Below are 23,218 nucleotides of genomic sequence, written 5' to 3'. Positions count from 1 at the left end.
TTTGCATCTTCTCTCTTTTTTTCTTTGTTAGTGTTGCTAAAGGTTTGTCAATTTTGTTAATCTTCTCAAAAAACCAGCTCTTGGTCTTGTTTATCTGTTCAAGTGCTGTCTTGTTTTCTATTTCATTTAGTTCTGCTCTTATCTTTGTTATTTCCTTCCTTCTTCTTCCTGTTGGGTTACTTTGTTGTTGTTTTTCTAATTCCTTCAAATGTGCAGTTAGTTCTTCAATTTTTGCTCTTTCTTCTTTTTTGATATATGAATTTATGGCTATAAACTTCCCTCTCAGTACTGCTTTTGCTGCATCCCATAAATTTTGGTATGTTGTGTTATCATTATCATTTGTTTCAAGGTAGTCATTGATTTCTTTTGAGATTTCCTCTTTGACCCACTGTTTTTCTAAGAGTGTGTTGTTTAATTTCCAAATCGTGGTGTGAAATCTGGGCTTCTTTCCCTTGCAAATCTCCAGCTTGACTCCATTGTGGTCAGAGATAATGTTTTGTATGATTTCAATCTTTCTGAATTCGTTCAGCCTTTCTTTGTGGCCTAGCATATGATCTATCTTGGAGAATGATCCATGTGCGCTTGAGAAAAATGTATATCCTGCTGTGTTTGGGTGTAGCGATCTATATATGTCTATTAGATCGAGCTCCTCTAATATACTATTCAGATGTTTTGTTTCTTTGGTGATTCTCTTTTGAGATGTTCTGTCCAGAGTTGATAGTGGTGTATTAAAATCCCCCACTATAATTGTAGATGTATCTATTCTTTCACTTAGTTTTTCCAGCGTTTGCCTGACGTATTTAGAGGCACCCTTGTTAGGGGCATAGATATTTATGATTGTTCGATCTTCTTGACAGATTTTCCCTTTGACTAAAATGTAGTATCCTTCTTTGTCTCTCACAATTATTTCACATTTAAAGTCTATTTTGTCTGATATTAATATAGCTACTCCTGCCTTTTTTTGGTTATTGTTAGCTTGTATGATTGTTTTCCAGCCTTTCACTTTCAATCTCCATGCGTCTCTGGGTCTAAGATGTGTCTCTTGTAGACAGCATATGGATGGGTCATATTTCCTTATCCAGTGTCCCAGTCTGAATCTTTTGATAGGTGAGTTTAATCCATTGACATTCAGTGTTATTACTATCAAGGAATTATTTATGTTAGCCATATTTTGATTGGATTTGTGTTTGTCATATTTTGTTTGTATATTTTTTTTTTGTCTTTTTTGTTGTTGTTGTTGGTCTTATACTCTCCTCCAACTTTGCCTTTCCTGTTTTTTCCTTTCTTCCTGCAGAACTCCCTTTAGAATTTCTTGAAGGGGAGGTTTCTTGTTGGTATACTCTTTCAGTTTCTGTTTGTCTGCGAATATTTTGAACTCTCCATCATGTTTGAATGCTAGTTTAGCTGGATAGAGTATTCTTGGTTGGAAATTTTTTTCCTTTAGTACCTTGATTATATCATACCACTGTCTTCTTGCCTCCATGGTTTCAGAAGAGAAATCAGCACTTAATCTAATTGAGCTTCCCTTGTATGTGATGGTTTTCTTTTCTCTTGCTGCTTTTAGGATTTTCTCTTTGTCTTGAGCATTGGATAATTTGACAAGTATATGTCTTGGGGTGGGCCTGTTGGGGTTTATGACTTGTGGAGTGCGCTGTGCTTCTTGGATATGTACATCTGTCTCTTTCAGTAGATTTGGGAAGTTTTCAGCCATTATTTCCTGCAACACTCTTTCTGACCCCTTTCCCTTCTCTTCACCTTCTGGAATGCCTATAATACGTATGTTTGAGCGTTTTGCATTGTCATTCAGGTCCCTAAATCCTAATTGGATTTTTTCTATCTTCTTATTGACCCCTTCTACTATCTGTTTGATTTCTGATGTACTGTCTTCCACATCGCTAATTCTCTGCTCTGTCTCTTCTAGTCTGCTGATATTTGCTGCAAGTGTATTTTTGATTTCTTGAACTGTGGTGTTCATTCCCATCATATCTGTTATGTTTTTGCGTATGTCTGCAATTTCCCCTCCAAGTGATGTCTTCATGTTGTTAACCTCTTTCATTACTGCATCAAATTTGTCGGTGATAAATGTTCTGAGATCTTTCATTGCTTGTGCCAAGTTTTGCTCCCCTTCGTGATTATTGGTTTGTTGATTGGATTCAGCCATGTTTTCCTGATTATTGGTTTGGTTCGTAGATTTTTGTTGCTTTCTGGTCATCTCTTTATTTTGACGAATTTAATCAGTTCCTTAGCTTCTTTGTCTGCTCTTGGAGGTTAATTAGTTGTTATTTTTGCACAGGTGTTATATCTTCTCTTTGTCACTTTTTTCTTCTTATTCTAGTTACTTGTTGTTGGTTAAGTTCACTTTAGAGGAAAGTATTAGTGTTGGGGAAAGGCAATTGTGTAAGCAAGGGAAAAGTGTAAAGTTGTATTGGTGATGTATGTTAATAAAGCAGGAATATGAGATCTGGAAGGATGGAGGTTAGATTCATGTAGATTGTATAGAGTTATAGCTGTAGGTAGAGTACCTTTTATGAAGTTGATGACTGAATTTGGGAGGAATATGGTATGAACTACACAGCTATTGTTTTCATGAGAGAGGGAAAAAGAAAAGAAAGGTAATAGTTTCAAGAGTGGATAATAGACAGAAAACAGAACAAAGGTATTAGAAATTAAGAGTTAGACACTTTGTGGATCAAAGAGCGGGAGGTGGGGGGTGGAATATAGGAGAGACAGTAGATGATAGTGGATATCAAGATGCAGGGGAAGGGGGATAGTGTAGGTAGCCTAAATCAGTTCACACAGAAATGAGGCAGTGGAGGATGGGAAAACCCAGCAGATGTGAGGTGTTCCCTGTAGCACCTATTGTATACTTGAATTAAAGTAAAAATAAGTGGAAGATGAGGGACAAGAGGGAAAGAGAAAACCGAAAAAAAAAACAAAAACAAAAACAAACTAATTATAATAAAGAAAAAAGAAAGGCAAGAAGAAAGGAAGAAAGAAAAAGAGGATGGGCAAACGGTGGGGAACGGATAGGGAGAAGAGAGATACAGGTACACACGTGTCACAATTGCAACACTATCTAAAACAACAACTTCCCCCCGCTTTGCCCTAAAACCCCCCCGTCTGTCTGCCCAAATGGGTCTGCAAGCACCTCCCTTCCCACAAACCCCCAATAGGCCGCCCAGGGCCCACGAACTCCCCAGTACTGCAGATGCTCAAAAAAAAAAAAAAAAAAAATTAAGTAAAATTAAAAAAAAAAAAAAAAAAAAAAACAAAAAACAAAAAAAAAACAAAAAAAAAAAAACAGAAACCCCTCCGCAGGCCCGGCTCCGCCCGCCGCGGAGGCTTGGACCGGCTCTGCCCGGCTCCTCACGCCGCCTTGGCCTGGCCTGGCTCCGCCCAGCTCCGCTCGCTACAGCGGCCCAGCCGGCTCCGGCATCCACCTCCCGCCACCGCGGCCTGGACCGGCCCTGCCCGGCTCCGTACCCGCCGCGGCCTGACCCGGGCCCGCCTGGCTCCAAACGCTACCGCGGCCCGCAGCCGGGGCCTGCACCAGCCCCGCCCGGTTCCAAGCGCTACCGCGGCCCGCAGCCGGGGCCTGCACCGGCCCCGCCCGGCTCCTAGCGCTACCGCGGCCCGCAGCCGGGGCCTGCACCGGCCCCGCCCGGCTCCAAGCGCTACCGCGGCCCGCAGCCGGGGCCTGCACCGGCCCCGCCCGGCTCCAAGCGCTACCGCGGCCCGCAGCCGGGGCCTGCACCGGCCCCGCCCGGCTCCTAGCGCTACCGCGGCCCGCAGCCGGGGCCTGCACCGGTCGCCCGGCTCCAAGCGCTACCGCGGCCCGCAGCCGGGGCCTGCACCGGCCCCGCCCGGCTCCAAGCGCTACCGCGGCCCGCAGCGGGGCCTGCACCGGCCCCGCCCGGCTCCAAGCGCTACCGCGGCCCGCAGCCGGGGCCTGCACCGGCCCCGCCCGGCTCCAAGCGCTACCGCGGCCCGCAGCCGGGGTTGCACCGGCCCCGCCCGGCTCCAAGCGCTACCGCGGCCCGCCCGGCTCCAAGCGCTACCGCGGCCCGCAGCCGGGGCCTGCACCGGCCCCGCCCGGCTCCAAACGCTACCGCGGCCCGGCCCGGCCTGGCTCAGCCCCACCGAGCGGGGCTAGATGCCTCGTCTCCGCCTACCCAAGAAGGGAATCCTCTACAGGTAGCTGGGATCTCCGTGTATATTTCACAGACGAATCCTCTCTGTTACCTTCCCTCCAAATCGATGTCCAGACACCTCCGGACCAGCAAAAATCCCGAAACAATCCGGTCCCAAAGAGTCTCCAACGCCGCCCAGCCGATTCCCTGCAGAAGACTCTAACAGGGATGTTCACTCAGCCGCCATCTTGCCCCCTCTCTGTGTCTCTTTTTGTTGCGTCATCTTGCTGCATCAGCTCTCCATATGGGTGGCACCACTCCTGGGTGGGCTGTACTCCTGTGCGGAGGAGCGGCAGTCCTTGTGCGGGGGGCATTCCAGCACGGGGCAGCACTCCTATGCGGGGGGCACCCCTGTGTAGGGCGGCACTTCTTGCGTGCGGCAGCACTCTGCATGGGCCAGCTCGCCACACAGGCCAGGAGGCCCTGGGTATCGAATCCTGGGCCTCCCGTATGGTAGGCGGAAGCACTATCAGTTGAGCCACATCCACTTCCCAGATGTTCTATCCCTAGATGAAAATGGTGTATTGAAGTCTTTAGCTATTATTGTGGAGATGTCTATTTCTCCCTTCAGTTTTGCCCATGTTTGCCTTATATATTTTGGGTCACCCTGGATAGGTGCATAAATATTTATGATTAATTCTTCTTGATGGATTGTCCCCTTTATTAATATATAGTGTCCTTCTTTATTTCTTGTAACAGCTTTTGGCTTAAAGTCTGCTTTGTCTGATATTAGTATAGCTACCCCAGCTATTTTTTAATTACTATTTGCATGGAATATCTTTTTCTGACCTTTCACCTTCAGTGTATTTCTGTTTTTGTGTCTAAGTTGTGTTATCTCTTGTAAACAACATATAGTTGGATAATGCTTTTTAAAAATCCATTCTGACACTCTGTTTCTTTTGGTTGGGAAGTTTCATCCATTAACATTCAATGTTGGAGTGGATATAGCTCAAATAGTTGAGCACCTGCTTCCCACATACAAGGTCCTGGGTTTCATCCCTGGTACCTCCTAAAAATAAAGAAACAAACTAACAAATGAAAAAACCTGGGAGGCAGATGTGGCTCAAGCAATTGACCTCCCGCTTACCACATGGAAGGTCCTGGGTTTGGTTCCCAGTGCCTCCTAAAGAAGACGAGCACACAGTGAACTGACAGGGAGTGTAAATGAGGGTACGGGGAGAAATAAAATCTTGAAAAAACCAGCTTTCATGGGGGACCAGATGTAGCTCAGTGGTTGAGTACCTGCTTTCCATATATGAGGTTCTGGGTTCAATCCTTGGTACCTCCTGAAAAGAAAAAGAAACATTCAGTTTAATTACCGTATTAGCAGTACTTACTTCACATTGTATCTGTTGTTTTTTAAAGATTTATTTATTCTTCCTTCCTTAGTTTGTGCTTGCTGTGTCCATTTGCTGTGTACTCTCTCTGTCTGCTTGTCCTCTCTTCAGGAGGCACTGGGAACCAAACCTGGGACCTCCCATGTAGGAGAGAGGTACTCTATTGCTTGAGCCACCTCAGCTCCCTGCTTTGTTGTGTCTCTCAGTGTCTTTCCTCTTTGTATCTCCTTGTTGCATCATCTCGCCACACCTGCCTGTTGTGCCAGCCCACTGTCTTCCTTGTCTTCTCCAGGAGGCACTGGAAACTGAACCCAGGACCTGTCATGTGGTAGGTGAGAGCTCAATCGCTTGAGCCACATCTGCTTCCTGTATCTATTGGTTTTTATATATCATATCTTTTTTAGTTCTCTTTCCTTTATTGCAAGTCCTTTTCTGTATGGTTTCTCTTTCGTAATATATTTGACTGGCCTTTTTCTCATTTCTGTTTCCGTATATTTTTATTTTTTTATAATTTTTTAAAAGATTTATTTTTTATTTATTCTGTCCCCTTCCCCTGCACCCCCCCTCATTGTCTGCTCTCTCGTGTCCATTCGCTGTGTGTTCTTCGTGTCCGTTGGCATTCTCGGTGGCACCAGGAATCTGTGTCTGTCTTTGTTGTATCATCTTGCTGTATCAGCTCTCCGTGTATGCAGTACCACTCCTAGGGCTGTGCTTTTTTCCCATGGGGTGGCTCTCCTTGTGGAACGCACTCCTTGCACGTGGGACTCCCTTGCACGAGGGACACCCCTGTGTAGCATGGCACTCCTTGTGTGCGGCAGCACTGTGCGTGGGCTAGCCCACACGGGCCAGGAGGCCCTGGGTTCAAACTCTGGACCTCCTGTATGGTAGGCAGACATTCTGTCAGTTGAGCCACATCCACTTCCCTGTATATTTTTAAAATACTTTCTTTGTGGTTACCCTGGGGTTTATATTATGCAACCTACATCTATAACCTACTAATCTGAAAAGATGTCAGCCTAGCTTCAGGAACATCCATGTTCTCTGCTCTCATATCCCTGTTTCTCCTTTTTATTTTGTTTTTGTTCCACTTTACCACTTTATATTTTCCATGTCTGTTTTAGGAAATACATCTCTTGTTCAATTGTAGTCAACTCTTAAAGGAATTAGAGTAGAGTTGTATATTGAATATACAGTATTTTTGGGTTTTGCATTTAATCCCTTTAGTTACCTTACTGATAATTTTCATTTCTTCAAAGTACTCCAGCCACTCTCTCTTGTCTTTTCCTTTCAACCTGAAGAATTTGCATTTAATAGTTCTTGCAGGGCAGGTCTTTTTTTATTTTATTTCATTTTTATTTTTCATTATTCTTTATTCTTGGGGCAGGTCTTTTGTTGATGAACTGCCAGTTTCTGTTTATCTGAATATATTAAGCTCTCCCTCATTTTTGAATGACAGTTTTGCTGGATAAAGAATTTTTGGTGGGCAGTTTTTCTCTTTCATTACCTTAAATATACCATACCACTATCTTCTCATATCCATGGTTTCTGATGAGAAGTCGGCACTTAGTCTTATTGAGGATCCTTTATTCATGACAAACTGCTTTTCTCCTGCTGCTTTCAGAATTTTTATTTTTGGTATTTAATATTCTGATTAGTATATGTCTTGGAGTAGTCTATTATGGTTTATTCTGTTTGGAGTAGGTTGTACTTTTGGACATGTATATTTTTGTCTTTGATAAAAGTTGGGAAATCTCAGCCACTATTTCCTCAAATGTTCTTTCTGCCCCTTTAGTTTTCTTTTCTCCTTCTGGGACACTCATGATACATATATTTGTGTACTTCTTGCTGTCACTCAGATCCCTGAGGCACTTCTCAGTTTTTACTATTCTTTTCTCTTTCTGTTCTTTTGACTGTATGATTGTGATTGTCCTGTCTTCAGGTTCACTGATTCTTCTGCCTCTTCAAATCTGCTGTTGTATGCCTCTAGTGTATTTTTAATCTCTACGATGTGCCTTTCATCCCAATAATTTCTGTTGTTTCTTTTTATACTTTTAAATTCTTTATGCTCGCACATTGTCTTCTTAATATAATTTGTCTCTTATGCATATTTTCCTTTATCTCCGTGAATTAATTCAGAAGATTTGTTTGAACTTCTTTGATTAATTTTTTTCATGTTCTGTGTTTCTTCTGAAGTTTTAATTTGTTTGATTGAGCCATATTTTCTGGTTTCCCAATATGGCTCGTAATTTTTTTTACAGATGTCTTGGCATCTGATTATCTTTATGAGTTAACTCTTAGGTCAGTTTCTCCTTCTTGTCTAGAGTTTTATTAATTGGCTTTGTGTTAAGGCTCTTTGATACTTGGTCCACCTTATTCTAGAGCTTTAGAATAAACTATGTTTAAGCAAATTTTCTCAGCTCTTCTTCATCTGATTCTTGTCCTGAATATTTGTACAATTTTTAAGATTATACTCTTTATGCAGTTGTTTTACCTCCAGGAGAAAACTTCCCTTCCTCTGGGAATCTTGATGTGTTTGGTTGAAAATTGCAGAATTTTCTCCCTAGCTCCTCCAATTTGTTTAAATTCTCTCCCTTGCTCGGTGTCCTGTTTTTCTTTTTCCCTTATGGGGCTCTCCTGTCTGTGAGCAGTTGAAACACTGCCCTCTCCACCCCACCTTTTTCACCCTCTGTGAGGCTTTTCTCCTTCTGGTTCTTGCCTGTTAGGGCTTCCTCTGGGGAAGCCAGTTGGGATCCATCCAGAAAGTTGGGTCAATCCAGAAAAGTCTCTTTTGTGTTTGTATGGTCCTGCCAATAGAAACTGGATTGCGTGAGCACAGTATCTTCCAGCTGCAGTTCCACTGAGGTCTCTTTCTTTCCTTGCCCCTTTTCGTGAGGACCTTTTTGTATGCAGTACTCTTCAGTGGCTTGTGTTCCACCTTGAGTCTCCTTGGACTTAGGTCCCTGTGCCTGGATATGTATGGGGCTCCAACTCACTTCTGTGGATTATTCTATAGTCTTTGCCTGCGTGGGAGGTGGGAGAGAGCTCCAGCTGCTGCCTCGGAGCAACTTCTAAGCGGTCCTGGGCTGAGTGAGGGGGAAGGAAATGGACTAGTGGTTCAGGACAGAAATTTCCTACCTGTTATTTTTCTTTTTCTTTGATTCAGTGCGGTCACCCCCCCGGGCTGAAGTGTGGTTTGCTGGCCTGGCGGGGGAGCAGCCGCGGCAGGCCAAGCCGCTGCCCCCATAATAGGGTGGCTGGTCGGACTCACCGCCACCCCTGAAGGAAGCTCGGCATGGGCGCAGAGTGCCCTCAGGTCTCCCCTTCTCGGCAGCCATGCTTCCGCGGCCGCCCCTTCTCCCTGATGGCGCCACATGATGCCTTGTGGGGCGGCACCCTTCTTCTTCTTTCTCCCTGCGCAGGCGCAGGGCGGAAAATTCCAGTCTGCCCTTTTCCCCTACCCCGACAGCAGCAACAGCCAGGCGTGGGCGGAAAAATCCAGTCTGCCCTTTTCCCTCCCCCTGACAGCAGCAACAGCCAGGCTGGGCGGGAAACTCCAGTCTGCCCTCCACCCCAGCAACAGCAGCCACCAATCCCTAAACCCTGCCCCTTCCCCCAGCAACAGCGACAGCCAATCCCTAACCACCACCCCTCCCCCGTCCAGTACCGCCCACTGACCTTTCGCCGGCAACCAATCAGAACAGGGCGTGGCTTCGACCAATCAGCCTTCCCCAGCCCCTATAAAACTGTTGCCTCTCCCTCAATAAAGTGGACTTGCGTGTTTACCTTGTCTCCGCGGTAGTTCTTCTGCCGTGTGCCCTCCAGTCCTGAGAGCCCCCGACAAGGGCCTGGCCTCCCTTGTCCCCAGTTCGTCGCCGGCTTCTCCGGGCGACCCCTTCGTCGCCGGCTTCGCCGGGCGACCCCGTCAGCCGAACCGCGCAACCCCTGTGAGACCGATCCCTCGTCTGCTGCCGGACCGACCCCTCGTCCGCAGCCAGACCCCACCTCTACCGACCGAGCAAGCTGCCGCAATTCAGTATTTGTGGAGTCCTTCTGCAGTCTTTACTATCCTCTGGAGTTCTAAGCAAGTGGGATTTGTCCTTTTATTTGCTGAATTTCTGGGGAGGTTCCCCCCCTCCCCCACTCTCTCCCCTTCCCTGCTGTTTTTGCTATCTGTGTCCATTTGCTTTGTAATCTTCTGTATCTGTTTATCTTTTTTGTCTTCTCTTCTTGTCTTTCTCCTGTAAGATTCGATTCCATCCTGGGGACCTCTCATGTGGAGAGAGATTCCCTGTCAATTGTGTCACCTCAATTTCTGGTCTCTGCTGTTTTTCACCTTGACTCTCCCCTTTGTCTCCCTTTTGTTGTGTTATCATCTTGCTTTGTGACTCAGTTGTGTGGGCACTGGCTCACCACCTGGGCACTTGACTTGCTGTGTTGGCACTCAGTCTGCCATGTGGGCACTTCGCGGGCACTGGCTTGCCATACGGGCACTTCACGGGCACTGGCTTGCCATGCGGGCACTTGGCTCACTACACAGGCACTCGCATGGGCGCTCGGCTCACCGAATGGGCACTTCACTTGGCTCACCATGCAGGCACCCATGCAGGCACTAGGCTCGTTGTGCGGGCACTTGTCTCGCTGCACGGGCTCTTGGCTTGCCGCATGGGCTCTTGGCTCACCGTGCTGGCTCGTGGCTCACTGCGCTGGCTCTTGGTGACTGTGCAGGCTCTGGCTCGCCATGCAGTCATGCTTTCTCTTCTTTCTTTTCACCAGGAGGCCCCAGGGATTGAACCTGGGTCCTCCCATATGGTAGGCAGAGGCCCTATTACCTGAGCCACATCCACTTCCCTGGGGAGGTTTTTTCAGGGGATGTCTTACTTCAGTCATCATGTTGATAATGTCCTTTTCCTGTTTAAGTTTCTTGATAAATTTGAATGTCTAGTTGCAGATTTTGGTTTTTTTTTCCTTTTAATTTGAGCTTTACTTACAAAAATACATAAATCCAAATGAAAGTAGAGCATCAACTGAATCTTTGTATTTTTCAGTTCCATGCACTAATTAATGCAAGTATTTTTGTTGACGTTTACTAGCAAATTTTCATCTACCCATTTTCAACCAATTATTCTTACAAATTAAATAGATGTTATATTTTTATATTTTTAACAAATGCGTAGTCTTGCTCAAAGTCCTGCAGTGACTCCTTATTTAATTCAAAGTAAAAGAAAGCGAAAATGCTAATACTGTCCCATTTGGTCTTACAGGGTCTTCTGCATTCTCACTCCATCCCGTTTGCCTCTCTATCTTTCACTATGTCCCTTACACTGCTTCAGCCATACTGGTCTCCTAGCTGTTCCTTAAACATTGCAGGCACATTTCTATTTTAAAGCTTTTGCACTGGATATTTCTTCTGCTTGAAACAGTCTTCTGCCCACATTTGCATGGCTAACTTTATTATCCTCTTCAAACTGTACTCAAATGTCAACTTGAAGTCTCCCAATCATACTGTTAAAATTGCTCCCCCTTGCCACTTTCGTAATTCCCTCTATGCTGTTTTTCTTTTTTCCTTACCACTTAGTTTCCTTATCTATTAGTTTATTGTCTGTACCATGATGATGGCATACTGTAGAACATTGAATAGTTTTAGCTTGAGCTTCTTTGCCATAACGGCTTATCTAGCAATGTGACAGTATGTGAATAGCAAATGTGGTGCCCTTTTTTTAAAAAAAATTTTTAATCCTAGTCAAAGAAGCAAGATGCTCCATTATTGTTCATGTTTACTGTGCTTTTCCATAAAACATCATTTATATTAAAGAGGCCATCTGCTATGAAGGTAGCTTTCCTTTCATGACTCAACAAAATACAGGTTTTTGTAAATTTCATTATTACTGATTTGGAATCCTGGAAGTCCTGTGAGGTAAACTATATTAGAAAACCCATATATGTATATTTGCCTCTCATATTTTATTCTTATCCAGCAGTGTTATCTACATGTATCCTAATTATTTTCTGACAAAGGGATGCATTTTTAACGTATCACATTTTTTTTCTATGCCAGGAAGAAAAAGTTTGTATGGCTTTTTGTCTTTGTTAAGAAAGAAACTCAAAAGGAGTTTGAATTGTAAAAAGCTAGATTAAATCTCATATGATTTTTAAACCTCACTGGAATAATTTTAAAGGTTTGTTTTCATGTTTTCAATGCTTTTGCTAATTGTGATAGTTTTTTTTTTTAACTGTCATCCAAATATCTCAAGACAGTATATACAAAGGACAAGAACAGTATATGTAAAGTCATATTTCATATGGTAGTCTTGGTGAGTTTGAATTTTTTGGCCCGCTTATCATATCTGATGGGGTTATTATTTTTAATCCATAATGTGCTGTATGTAAATATTGGCTCATGTAAAGAGAAGGTGAAGTGTCAGCTCTGCCATTTTCTTAATTTTTGCTTGTTGCAAACATTTTGTTGTTTTGCAAAAACCTCTTTAGGCTACCACTTACGGATTTTGGGGTTTATTTTGGTTAAAACTAGGTAATCTGTATCAGTCTACTTAACTGGGAAATCTGAAACTTCTGTATGCCACCATATGCTGAAATGAAAAAATGAGGGCCTGAATCTCCCACCCAGCCTTCTTTGCGGAGCTGCCAGTATTCGTTTAGGCATACAATAACTCTGTCATGTGGGTAGTTGATAGTTCATCAGTGTCAAGCCTTATTTTAAGTATGGTAGTAAAGCTTAGTTTTTCTTAATTCTTAAATGAAATATGAATGGGAGACTAATATTTACTTTCCATACCTGTGGATCATTTTGGGCATCTTGCTTTGAGATAATTGGTGTACAAGGCTTTTGTTTAAGGCTAATGTAGAGAGCACTGAATTTTTTTAAAAACTAACTTGGAAATAAGTCTGTAGCTCTCTAAATTTACTTTTTCATTTTGTGGGGTTTTTTTTTTTTTTTTTTTTTTTGCCTTATAAAGAAAATTGCCTATGTAAGATATTACTTGGTACCATATTTAGACACTATGGCAAGCTATTAAAATGTGTTGGTTTAACATAGAACAAGAATATGGTTTGGGTTCTTCAAACTCCAAGCTCCTTTATTAGCCCAAGTATAAAACATTTTTAAATATAACTAAGAACTTTTCTTTCATAAATATTTTTAGTTAGTATTTCCATTTGACCTAAAATGCCTCTTTAAAGTGATTCATAAATAATCCTTTTACTTGTTTGAATCAAGCATGTATTGCAGTAGTCTCATACCTCCAGGTATTGTTTCTTCAGATCTGTCCTCTGCCATTTAAACTTTGGTTCGATTCGTACCTCATGAAGTCTCTAATTAATCTATACTACAAGATATACATTAAGTAACTTTCTCTGTACTACAGATGAAGTAGGGGAAAGTAATGGCCGTGACGTAATGACTACTGAACTTGATGCCATTTTGACAAACTCATCTGAAAGTGACAGGTTTGCTTCTCAGTCAAGTAGAAGCCTGACAGAAGAGCAACAACAAAGAATTGAGAGAAATAAACAACTGGCCTTGGAAAGAAGGCAGGCAAAGCTACTGAATAATAGTCAGTCCCAAGGAAGTGGTAAGTTTTATGCTGGGTTTTATGTGCTACCATTAACATATGAAGGGCATGTTAGAAATTTTAGCCTCCATACTAGACTCCAAAACATAATTACCCCTAAGAATCAAAAAATATGTATTTGAGTGAGAGAACGATATTAGCTCTTGGAATCCTCAAAGAATAAATAGTTTTCTAGATAGCTGAATACCTCTGCAAAAATTACCTCATTTAAAATTGAGTCTTAGTCCTCCAAGAATATATTTTTCCTTGATTCCTTAAAGCATATGACACAGTTTCTTCCTTAATATCAAAGTTATGAACAGTTAGTTATTAGATAATGTCCTAAATATATATATGTCTTTTGCATCCATTGAGGACTTTAGAGCCATTTGTTATGATATAAATAGCTTTTTATTGCATTTGCCTCACTTCTGTTGTGAGCTGTTACTTTTGGTGGCTGTAAGTTTACTTTTCTGTAGCATCACCTTTTCCAGTTTAAAACTGCCTTAAAATTGCTCTTAAAAGACTGTAGGTTTGGAAACTAGATAACAAACTTTGTTAAAAAAAAATTGCAAATTGGTTTTTGAATGAAGTTGAGCAGCATTGCATATAAAGTCTCAGTTTCAAATCTGGTTTTTCTTTTCAAAAGGCAAAATAAGCATTTTAATAGTAGTGAAAAGATCATGTTGTAAAACATGTTTCACTTAAGGTAATTCTCAAGTGGAAATTATTCAGTGAAACTAGATTGCTATATTTTTCAGTTAAAATGAATTTAATTTTTATCTTTATAAATGGATGTTTTATTAGCACTATGTGAAAAGTTATAGAAAGATACAAACTTTTGTGCAGTGGCTTCCTTGCCATCATTGTCAGTAAGTACTTGAAGCTCATCTTTACTTATATTATGACTTAAAAATTTGCTCAAATGGGAATAAGTATCTTGAATTTTCTTTACTATAGATCAGGGGTTTGTTTTGTTTTTTTTAAAAGATTTATTTATTTATTTAAAAAGATTTATTTAATTCCCCTCCCCCGGTTGTCTGTTTTCTGTGTCTTTTTGCTGCGTCTTGTTTCTTTGTCCGCTTCTGTTGTCGTCAGCGGCACGGGAAGTGTGGGCGGCGCCATTCCTCGGCAGGCTGCTCCCTCCTTTGCGCTGGGCGGCTCTCCTTATGGGTGCACTCCTTGCGCGTGGGGCTCCCCTACGCGGGGGACACCCCTGTGTAGCACGGCACTCCTTGCGCGCATCAGCACTGCGCATGGGCCAGCTCCACACGGGTCAAGGAGGCCCGGGGCTTGAACCACGGACCTCCCATGTGGTAGACAGACGCCCTAACCACTGGGCCAAAGTCCGTTTCCCTCTTAACCTTTTTTGTTCCACGGATCTCTTTGCCAGTCAGGTGAAAACCATGGACTCCTTACTAAGTCTGCATTATTCTGTGTATTATTTAATAAATATATCACACCTGTACCAGCAAAGCCCCACAAGAATGTTGGTTTTTTTAAGATTCATTTTTATTTATTCCCCCCCTCCCCGTTGTCTGCTCTCTTTGTCCACTTACTGTTTGTTCTTCTGCATCCACTTGTATTATCAGGCAGCACTTGGAAACTGCGTCTCTTTTTTTGTTGCATCATCTTGCTGCATCAATTCTTCATGTGTGCAGTGCCACTTCTGGGCGGGCTGCACTTTCTTCACATGATGTAGCTCTCCTTACAGGGCGCACTCCTTGTGCATAGGGCACCCCATGTGGAGACACCCCTGCGTGGCACAGCACTCCGTGCACGCAGCAGCACTGCGCATGGGCCAGCTTACCATGTGGGTCAGGAGGCCCTGGGTATCAAACCCTGAACCCTCCATATGGTAGATGGACACTTTGTCAGTTGAGCCATGTCCACTTCCCAAGAATAATGTTTTTTGAATTTCAGTTCAAGCTCAGGGATCCCTTGTTAAGAACTCCTGCTATAGATCATTTTGACATAAACTGTTAAGTGCATTTGGTTTTTTTAAAAAACCTTTACTAGTAGTTCTGATTTTGAACTGTTACATTTGGTTATGATTCAAGTTTGAATGTAGTACCTTCTAAGACCCTTTTGTATTTTTAAATGGACATTATATATTTACAAAAATAGGTTTATTTAGAAGGAACTGATTATAATTAGCCTTAACTAAGTGATCATAGATCTCATTTCTACTGACAGTAGCTTGTGGAGAGATTGTATTTATCAATTAAGATTGGATCAGGTGTATGCTATGGGTAATGATGATGATTTCTTTTAGATTTGTTAGTGAATATACCAACAGCACATACAAGTGAAGAAGTTAATACAGGTGAAGACCAAAGTGAGGTGTCAGATGGATTAAACGAAGACATTTTAGACAATCCATGTAATGCTGCTGCTGCCAATATTATAAATGTAGAGGAGGAAGTAAAATGAGAAGAAACATAAGTGGACTAATCCTTTTAAAATGTACAATAGTAACTGTATGTTTCATCAAGAGATGATGTTACTGAAGACTCAACTAAGAGAGAAAATTTATCTATTAACTTACTATTCTCCAAGTTTGGGATTACTATGTAGTTTTGTCTTCTTTGAGTGAAAATCCTTTTGTAGTAAAACTTTTGCAGATTTCCTGTTTAAAATCTGATATTTATATATGCTCTTCATTTATTAGCTCTAAGTAAGTCTATTTTCTTTATTATTTTTATAGAGATGGATATGGCTTCATAAAATGATTAGTAGTTAATAAGCAATTTCTGCTGCTCATGTGCTTTGGATGTCTTTTCACTAAGTTGCATGATTTTACGATGTAAATATATGTTGAGCATTAATGCCCATTTATAAAAAATAAATGAGAATAAAAATTATTTTACAAACTACCTTTAGGCTTTATGAAAGCTTCTCGTTGCAATTTAATTCTGTACTTCACACTTTTGGTAAAATGTGGAAGGTTTTCATATGTGTTTACATGTATTTTGAGGAGTCACTCTATTTAACAGGTCACATGAAAGGTATATATTGCATGAGCCTCATAGATGCTAGGGAAGTTCAAAGAATAGGGTGCTGCTCCTTGGTATCTTACTGACTAGTTGGAGAGAAAGCTGCAAGGTATATTGGGAACATAAAGAACTTAGAACTCACGGGAGAGACCTTTGGGTTTGGGTGGAGAAAATTCCAAGTATTGGGAAGAACATATGACAGAAATGAAGACCTAGGAAATAAAGAAGATCTGGAAAAAGTGAATATGATGCTAGAGGTGTTAATTCTAGATGGTGAGAGGACCTCATTGGGGTTGAGTTTATTACCTTGGTAGAGGCAGCAATTACAAAGAGAAAGCACCTTGTTGATACTCAAGTTAAAAGAAGGTCCAGTGGAGGAGAAGGAAGGGGCTAAAATAGTTTTACAAACCAGGAAGCTTTGTTGGAAAGACTAGGTTTTTTGGTTTGTTTTTCTATTATAAATATTTCAACTAGAAGACACAATCTCAGGAGTTTCATAGTTTAAAAAGCTATAATCACATCATATTGTAACTATTGAAAAAGTACTGTAAATGGAACTGCTTGGCTTTAACTATACATATTTCTGCACAGTCTTTATGGAATCTGCACAAAGAAATATCTTCTCCTTTTGCTCCAACTAATTGTCCTTGTATGTAAGTTGCTTTCTATTGTAGTACGTCCAGAGTGGTGAAATAATAAGGCCAGCCACATAGCCAAAGGACGCTCCAAGTGTACAGGAGATGAATCACACCTGCACTGGTCTTTGCCAATCCAGTGGAATAGGAAGTGCTCCAAGCCATGTTCCTACAAAATTAGAAATTGTAGTGATTTGACGACTATTCTCCCAAATGGATGTAACTCCATTCCTACTGAAAACTCTTGGCCATGCTTTGATGTTTGGTCCTATCAAACACAGACAAGGTATAGTAGTAAAAGTAGACAATACAACTGCAAATAGAAAGTTTCCAGTACCGGTCTAACTCTTCTGCCAGCGGAAGGCCAGGAAGACTAGGTTTTGTAGAGAAAAGTTCTTACCTTTTTTCAGTCGGGGGAAAGGGTGGAGCCTTAGTGCTAAAGTAGTTTCCATCCACAAACAATGACCAGCAGGCATTTTATCCTCTTCAGGCTTGCTGACTTCAGTTGGGGGTAGGGGTGGGGGAAAAGATAGTTTGGTTGAAAGGCCAGGAAGTTAAACCCAAAGAGAATATATTGGGGGTAGGGGTGGGGTGTACATGGGCAAAGAGGCATTTGCACCAGAGGTTTGTGGTTTATTGCTGCCAGTAGGGGATGAGCTAGAAAATGTAGCCACCAAGTCTTTTTACTAAGAGGTGGTTCAGGTCTCTACCCGTCTTCATGAAATGGATTAGACATGACCAAGAGAAAGGCAAATTATTTTCCCAGTGGAGGGTTTGCTGGCAAAGTAAGGAGTTTCCAACAGGAGATAGGCCAATGCACCTGGGACCTCCAGCCTCATCTGAGGCGTACTCAAGAAAATGGGACGGTGGAAGAGAAGTTTGAGAGAACAGACCTCACCTGTGCACCCCCTTCCTCTCATGCCCTATCCTCAACCAGTGCTGTGGACAGGGTTGGAACTTTGAGTGAAATAACAGGGAATTTTAAAAATGAATAGATGGACAGGAATTACATTCTATTTTCTGAAAATGACTGAAAAATTAATCTGACAGGTCAAAGGGGCCTCTGACCCAAATGGTCTTAATGGAGCAATCACTGGAAAAATTTAAAACTTCTTTTGAAAGAAATGATTTGAAACAAGAAAAAAAAAGTATGGGTTTATTAAGAGAGGCTGGTAAATATTCTGTCTTCATTACTGGATAATCAGTTTTCAGTAAAGTGACCTAATTACACTTGATTCAATACAACTTAATTATGAAAAAAGTTTGTACATGTGAAATATCTACCCAATCCTGATCAACTAGAAAATTGGGTGACAGAAAATATAGATGTTAATGTTAAAAAGACAGCAAAACATTCACGTAAGATAAAACTTCTTTAATGAAGTATGAGTATTTCATATTCCATAACTGTTTGAAACATCCAGGAGAGCTAGGTCTTTTATCTCCTCCAGAAGCATGTACAGGCTTCTTCCCTTTGTTTGGCAATATTCTTGATATTCTTCCTGAATGATGTTTACTTTAATTTCTTGGGCAAGCTGAGCTTCCTCCATAGATCTAGTTACTTCTTTGACCAATTCACTCTTCAGTAATAGGGGATTCTGATGAAAAAGTTCTGTATCTGGTGTCATGTATGGTTTGTTGCTTATTATTTCAAGCCTTATTGTATCCGAATGGCAACGTGAGGCCTGTACACATATTCTCACCTATTGTAGAGGAGAAAATGTATTACTAAATCCCACTCTTTGTTCTTTACATTGAAAACAATACTTAATATAAATATAGACTTACTGTTACATGGTCAAACAAATGGAAAGTAACAGATTCCCCTCCAATTGTGGTTGAGGTAATTTTGTTTTGAAATCGCTGAAGGGATCCTGGTTTCCATTTAGAACGGCTATCTGGGCCACATGAGATCACTAAGCCATCTTTATTTTTTAGGTAAGCAGCACCTTTAATCCCAAACCTGAATTAAAATAAAAATCCGCAGTTAGAGTATGCAGATCGTGTATATGTATCCAGAACACTAGGAGAAAACCTAGCATTCTAGATAATAAGATAAGGACACAAGCAGGAACACTGAAAGGGCAAAGCCCACAAGCGCTAACAGCTGATGAGCACTGACCAGAGGAAGATGCTCCAAAACCTCCACAAGACCAACTGAGATGTCTGAGAAGATAAGCAAGGAGCTGGGGATTGAGTATACCGTTCCCCCTCTACTGTCAACTGGCCCATGGCTGCTGGGTGACCAAGAAGTCTCCATGCCAGGAGGTTCAAAGGCTAAAGAAGCAAAAATAGGCCTTAAAAAGTATAGCAGCAGCCCAGAAAAAAGGTGGCTAGAGGAGCCTGGTGAGCCCTTCTGAAGCCCCACCAGAGGTACTCAGGCAGAGATGCGGAGGGAAAGCATCCCAGGAAAGAACTGCAAGTACAAAGCCAAAGACATCTACAAGCACCTGTTACATTCAGAGAGTAGTGAGGATTGGAAATAAAGCTTGAAATACGGGCTGGAAAAGAAAATTTATCCTAACACTGATGTACTAGATTCCACTCTTCATACATATATACTGAGTTGTATATTACATGATGTACATATAGTAACTATATATATTTGCTGAAATAAGTGTTTTAATATATTATATTGAATATATTGTGCTCTAAACTTTCCGTTTAACTATGATTTCCTAATAACTATTTTAGATGTAACATACCTTGGTATAAATAACAGCACACCATTTGTTCTAATTGAATAAATAACACCATCAGATATGCAGCGCTCCTCAGTTTCAGGGTCTTTGTCTTTAAAATACATGCACTGGAAAAGCTCAGTAGACTGCTTCTGAGAATGCTGTGCTGCCTGTAAGAAGATGCACAACCCCAAAATATGATGACTTTCCTAACATTCTCAGAAGAAATATGGAATTCATATTCCCACAGAAACAATATCTTTAAAAAGGTTAGAGTCTATAAAACAATAAAAAATTCTGTACTATGAATTAAATCAATTTTTGTAGGAACCTAATCATCCCATATTATCCCCTTAAAAATATTAGGAAATTAATTCTTTAAGAAAACAACTTGTTATTTAGAACTTGTTTATAATTCATCAAATCAGAGGCTGGGAAACTTGGGAAATGCCCATTTCAGTTAGAAGTATTACACCTGTATCTTTTTTTTTTTTTTTTTCACCTATATGTTACCTTTATTTTCAAGTCTGTTCTACCAAAATCCTTTTAGTGTTAATATAAATGAACACTACTGTTCTGGAGAACAATTTAGTAATATGTATCAAAGTTTTATTTGTGCACACTTTTTTTTTTTTTTAAGATTTTATTTCCCCTTCTCCTCCCCCCGCCCCCATTGTCTGCTCTCTCTGTTCATTCACTGTGTGTTCTCTGTCCACTTGCATTATCTGGCAGAACTGGGAAACTGTGTCTCTTCTTTGTTGTGTCATCCTGCATCAGCGCTGTGTGTGTGCAGTGCCACTCCTGGGCAGGCTGTGCTTTTTTCATGGGGACGGCTCTCCTAGCAGGGCGCACTCCTTGCACGTGGCAGCACTGTGCATGGGCCAGCTTATCACACGGGTCAGGAGGCCCTGGGGATGAAACCCTGGACCCTTCATATGGTAGACAGACACTCTTATCAGTTGAGCCACGTCCACTTCCCTTGTGCCCACCTTTTGATTTAGCAATCCCATTTCTAAATTTATCCAGGCATTAATCCGACAAGTCTGTAAAAGTATATACACGAGGATGATTGTGTTGCTGAACAAAACCTTTGCAACCATGGAAGGCTCTATACCTGCACTGCCCAACAGGTAGCCACCAACTACAGACAGCTATCAAGTGTGTGAAATGTGTTTAGTATGACTGAGAAACTGGAATTTTAACTTTACTTAATTTTAATTAATTTAAATTTCAATAGCAATACGACTGCATAGGCGAGAGCTAGAACACTGGATGATACTGAAAATTAGAAACTACCTAAATGGGTAACATGACTTTAAAATAGTTAAATTTTATATATATCCATGGGACTGCCCAACACTGAACCCTAGGATAAACCATGGACTATAGTTAATAGTACAATTATAAAAAGGTGCTTTCATCAATTGTAACAAATATGTCACACTAATACAAAGTGATAATAGGGTGGTATATGGGAGCCCTGTATTTTATGCATAATTTTTCTGTAAACCCACATCTAAAAAAAATAATAAAATGCAGCTTCTAAAACAGTGGTTTACATGGCATGCTATCAATAACAGGTGTAGTAAATGTAAAGAGCAATTTCAAACAGCAGGTATGGTATATTTTTATAAATAAAGTTAAGATTGTCTGGAATTGTTAATCATGGTAATCTCTGGGTGTTAAGATGATGGGTGATATTTTCTGTTCTCTTTTCTTTCCAATCTACTTTATATATTTATGTGTTACCTGAACTTTTGTAGGTCTACGTTTTGGTAAGAACATCTAACTATTGTCACATCTCCCAAATCCACACATGTCACCTCAGAACATTTGGAAATGTACTGAGAGCTCCTCATGTATTTCAGAAATTTGCTAGAAAATATGGTATTTCATTCTGCTACAAAATAAAGCTGTTGTTCTCTTAGCAAAAGAGATAATGGTTAAGAGAGTTTAAAATGCCCTTACTCGGTTTCTGTTGTTGATATGTCTGCATAATTCCTCCAGATCTTTGTTGCTGAACAATTTTTCCTTCATTTCCATTCTCTTATCTTTTGAAATGGCTGCCATTAATAATCGGTGCACTATAATATCTGAGTATCTTCTTATTGGAGAAGTGAAGTGGGTATATTTATCTAATGCAAGACCTTTAAAAAGAAACCAGTAGGATGAAACAAACACACTTCTTAAACAACTTGTTCAAGGTACGGTCACACAGGAAAATGTTATCATTCACCATAATGATGGAACTCCTCCTCTGCACACGACCCTGTGGAGAAGTACCGGGCATTGGACATGGCCTGCGTGGCCATAGAGCGCAGCAGCCTGTTTACGATGGGATCGTTGGGGTCATTTGCGTTATCCAGAGAATCAGCCAGTGTTTTATTGGACCTGACAGAGAATGGAAAAACGGTTATTTAGTTCTAAGTGGTAAGTTACATATCAGAATTCTGAGGGGAACCCTTCACTCATTAGGCTACTGTCATCTGCAGGTAGTTAAATGTATTTTGAACACATTTCATAAGCAACTCTTTTCACCTTCAGAAATCTAGTTTGCTTTTAAGGTTTAAACATAAATAGCATATAAGAATTAGGGGAAGTGGATGTGGCTCAAGTGATAGAGCTTCCGTCTACCGTATATATGGGAGGACCTGGGTTCGATCCCTGGGGCTTCTTGGTGGAAAAGAAGAGAAAGCATGCTGCTCGTGTGTCAAGCCGGTGCCCACACGGTGCCTGCATGAGTGCCTGCGTGGTGAGCCAGTGCCCGGCGCAAGTGAGTCATGCAGCAAGATGATGATGCATCAAAAGAGAGACAAGGGGAGAGTCAAGGTGAAGAGCAGCAAAAACTAGGAACTGAGATGGCGCAATTGACGGGGAACCTCTCTCCCCATTAGAGGTCTCCAGGATCAAATCCTGGTGATTCCTAGAGGAGAAAAAAAATGAAAAGAGAAGACAACACAGAGAGCAAAAACAGCAGAGGGAAAATAAATCTTAAAAAATTTTTAAATTTCTTAAGCAGTAATGTGCTGACAGAATGTTAAGCTAATGTTTGGCACAAAGTCAAATGTTTTGTTGAATTCTTACTGCAACCTTAAAAATCCCATATGAGTCAAAGAATGGACTTTGTTTTAAAAATCAAGAATTACTGAGCCTGAGGAAGTTAAAAAAATAAAATGAAACTAACCTTGAGGTATATAAATAAAAGAACTCTAAATTTGTTTTCTTTCAAAGAGAGGGAGGGAGGGAATGAGGGAGAGAAGAAACATTCTTTTTATTTTCCCTCAAGATAATAAAACAAATAGGGAATATAAAATTAAAATTACATTAAAAAATAAAAATAATACAACACACATAATTCAGTTCTATATTGTGGCTGGCTAAGAGAGTGGTCACTAATGTGAGCTGTCCAAGTTGACACAGACTTGGAATCAAATCCTGGCTCTGTCTCCAGCTGGCTGTTCAAATCACAGGCAAGTTACTTAACCACTCTGATCTTAATTTTCCTATCTGTAAAATATGAATGATACTACATCACCTCATAACGTTGTAAGGATTAATCAAGATGTCTGAAAGCTCTTAGCACATGTTCCTGACACACACAGCTCAACCCATGAACACCAAAAAAAAAAACCAAAGATACTATCACCTAAAGACAGGTGAAAATAATTCATTCTGATAAATAAAGGTGTTTTAATCCATACCTGTGATTTCACAAAATATTTTAAAAATCTATACATTCTTTTTAATGGGGAAAATGTTTTATCCTGGAGGTGGGGACTTAATATGTCTCATTTTATGAAGTGATGGTATA

General features: G+C 41.1%; 2 protein-coding genes across 6 annotated transcripts in view; one reads left to right on the top strand and one right to left on the bottom strand.

Moving 5' to 3' along the window:
- Positions 1–15,971, top strand: part of TIPIN (TIMELESS interacting protein) — a 36,470-nt gene extending 20,499 nt beyond the window's left edge. For all 3 annotated transcript variants that reach the window (XM_004484940.5, XM_071214253.1, XM_058294380.1), the window contains 2 exons: positions 12,910–13,116; positions 15,371–15,971. In XM_004484940.5, the coding sequence (XP_004484997.2) occupies positions 12,910–13,116; positions 15,371–15,528 (365 nt within the window). In that variant the 3' untranslated portion in view covers positions 15,529–15,971. The remainder of the gene's footprint in view (positions 1–12,909; positions 13,117–15,370) is intronic.
- Positions 15,972–18,086: 2,115 nt separating this feature from the next.
- The window catches only part of DIS3L (DIS3 like exosome 3'-5' exoribonuclease), a 30,287-nt gene continuing 25,155 nt past the window's right edge, over positions 18,087–23,218 (bottom strand). For all 3 annotated transcript variants that reach the window (XM_004453135.4, XM_058294379.2, XM_058294378.2), the window contains exons 13-17: positions 21,644–21,798; positions 21,376–21,554; positions 19,432–19,577; positions 18,515–18,689; positions 18,087–18,429 (exon numbers count right to left, since the gene is read on the bottom strand). In XM_004453135.4, the coding sequence (XP_004453192.1) occupies positions 18,121–18,429; positions 18,515–18,689; positions 19,432–19,577; positions 21,376–21,554; positions 21,644–21,798 (964 nt within the window). In that variant the 3' untranslated portion in view covers positions 18,087–18,120. The remainder of the gene's footprint in view (positions 18,430–18,514; positions 18,690–19,431; positions 19,578–21,375; positions 21,555–21,643; positions 21,799–23,218) is intronic.

The sequence above is a fragment of the Dasypus novemcinctus genome, chromosome 3 (assembly GCF_030445035.2).
Source record: "Dasypus novemcinctus isolate mDasNov1 chromosome 3, mDasNov1.1.hap2, whole genome shotgun sequence".
In the NCBI taxonomy this organism is placed as follows: Eukaryota; Metazoa; Chordata; class Mammalia; order Cingulata; family Dasypodidae; genus Dasypus; species Dasypus novemcinctus.
The sequence above is the reverse complement of the archived record's forward strand: the minus strand, read 5'-3'. Positions and strand labels throughout refer to the sequence as shown.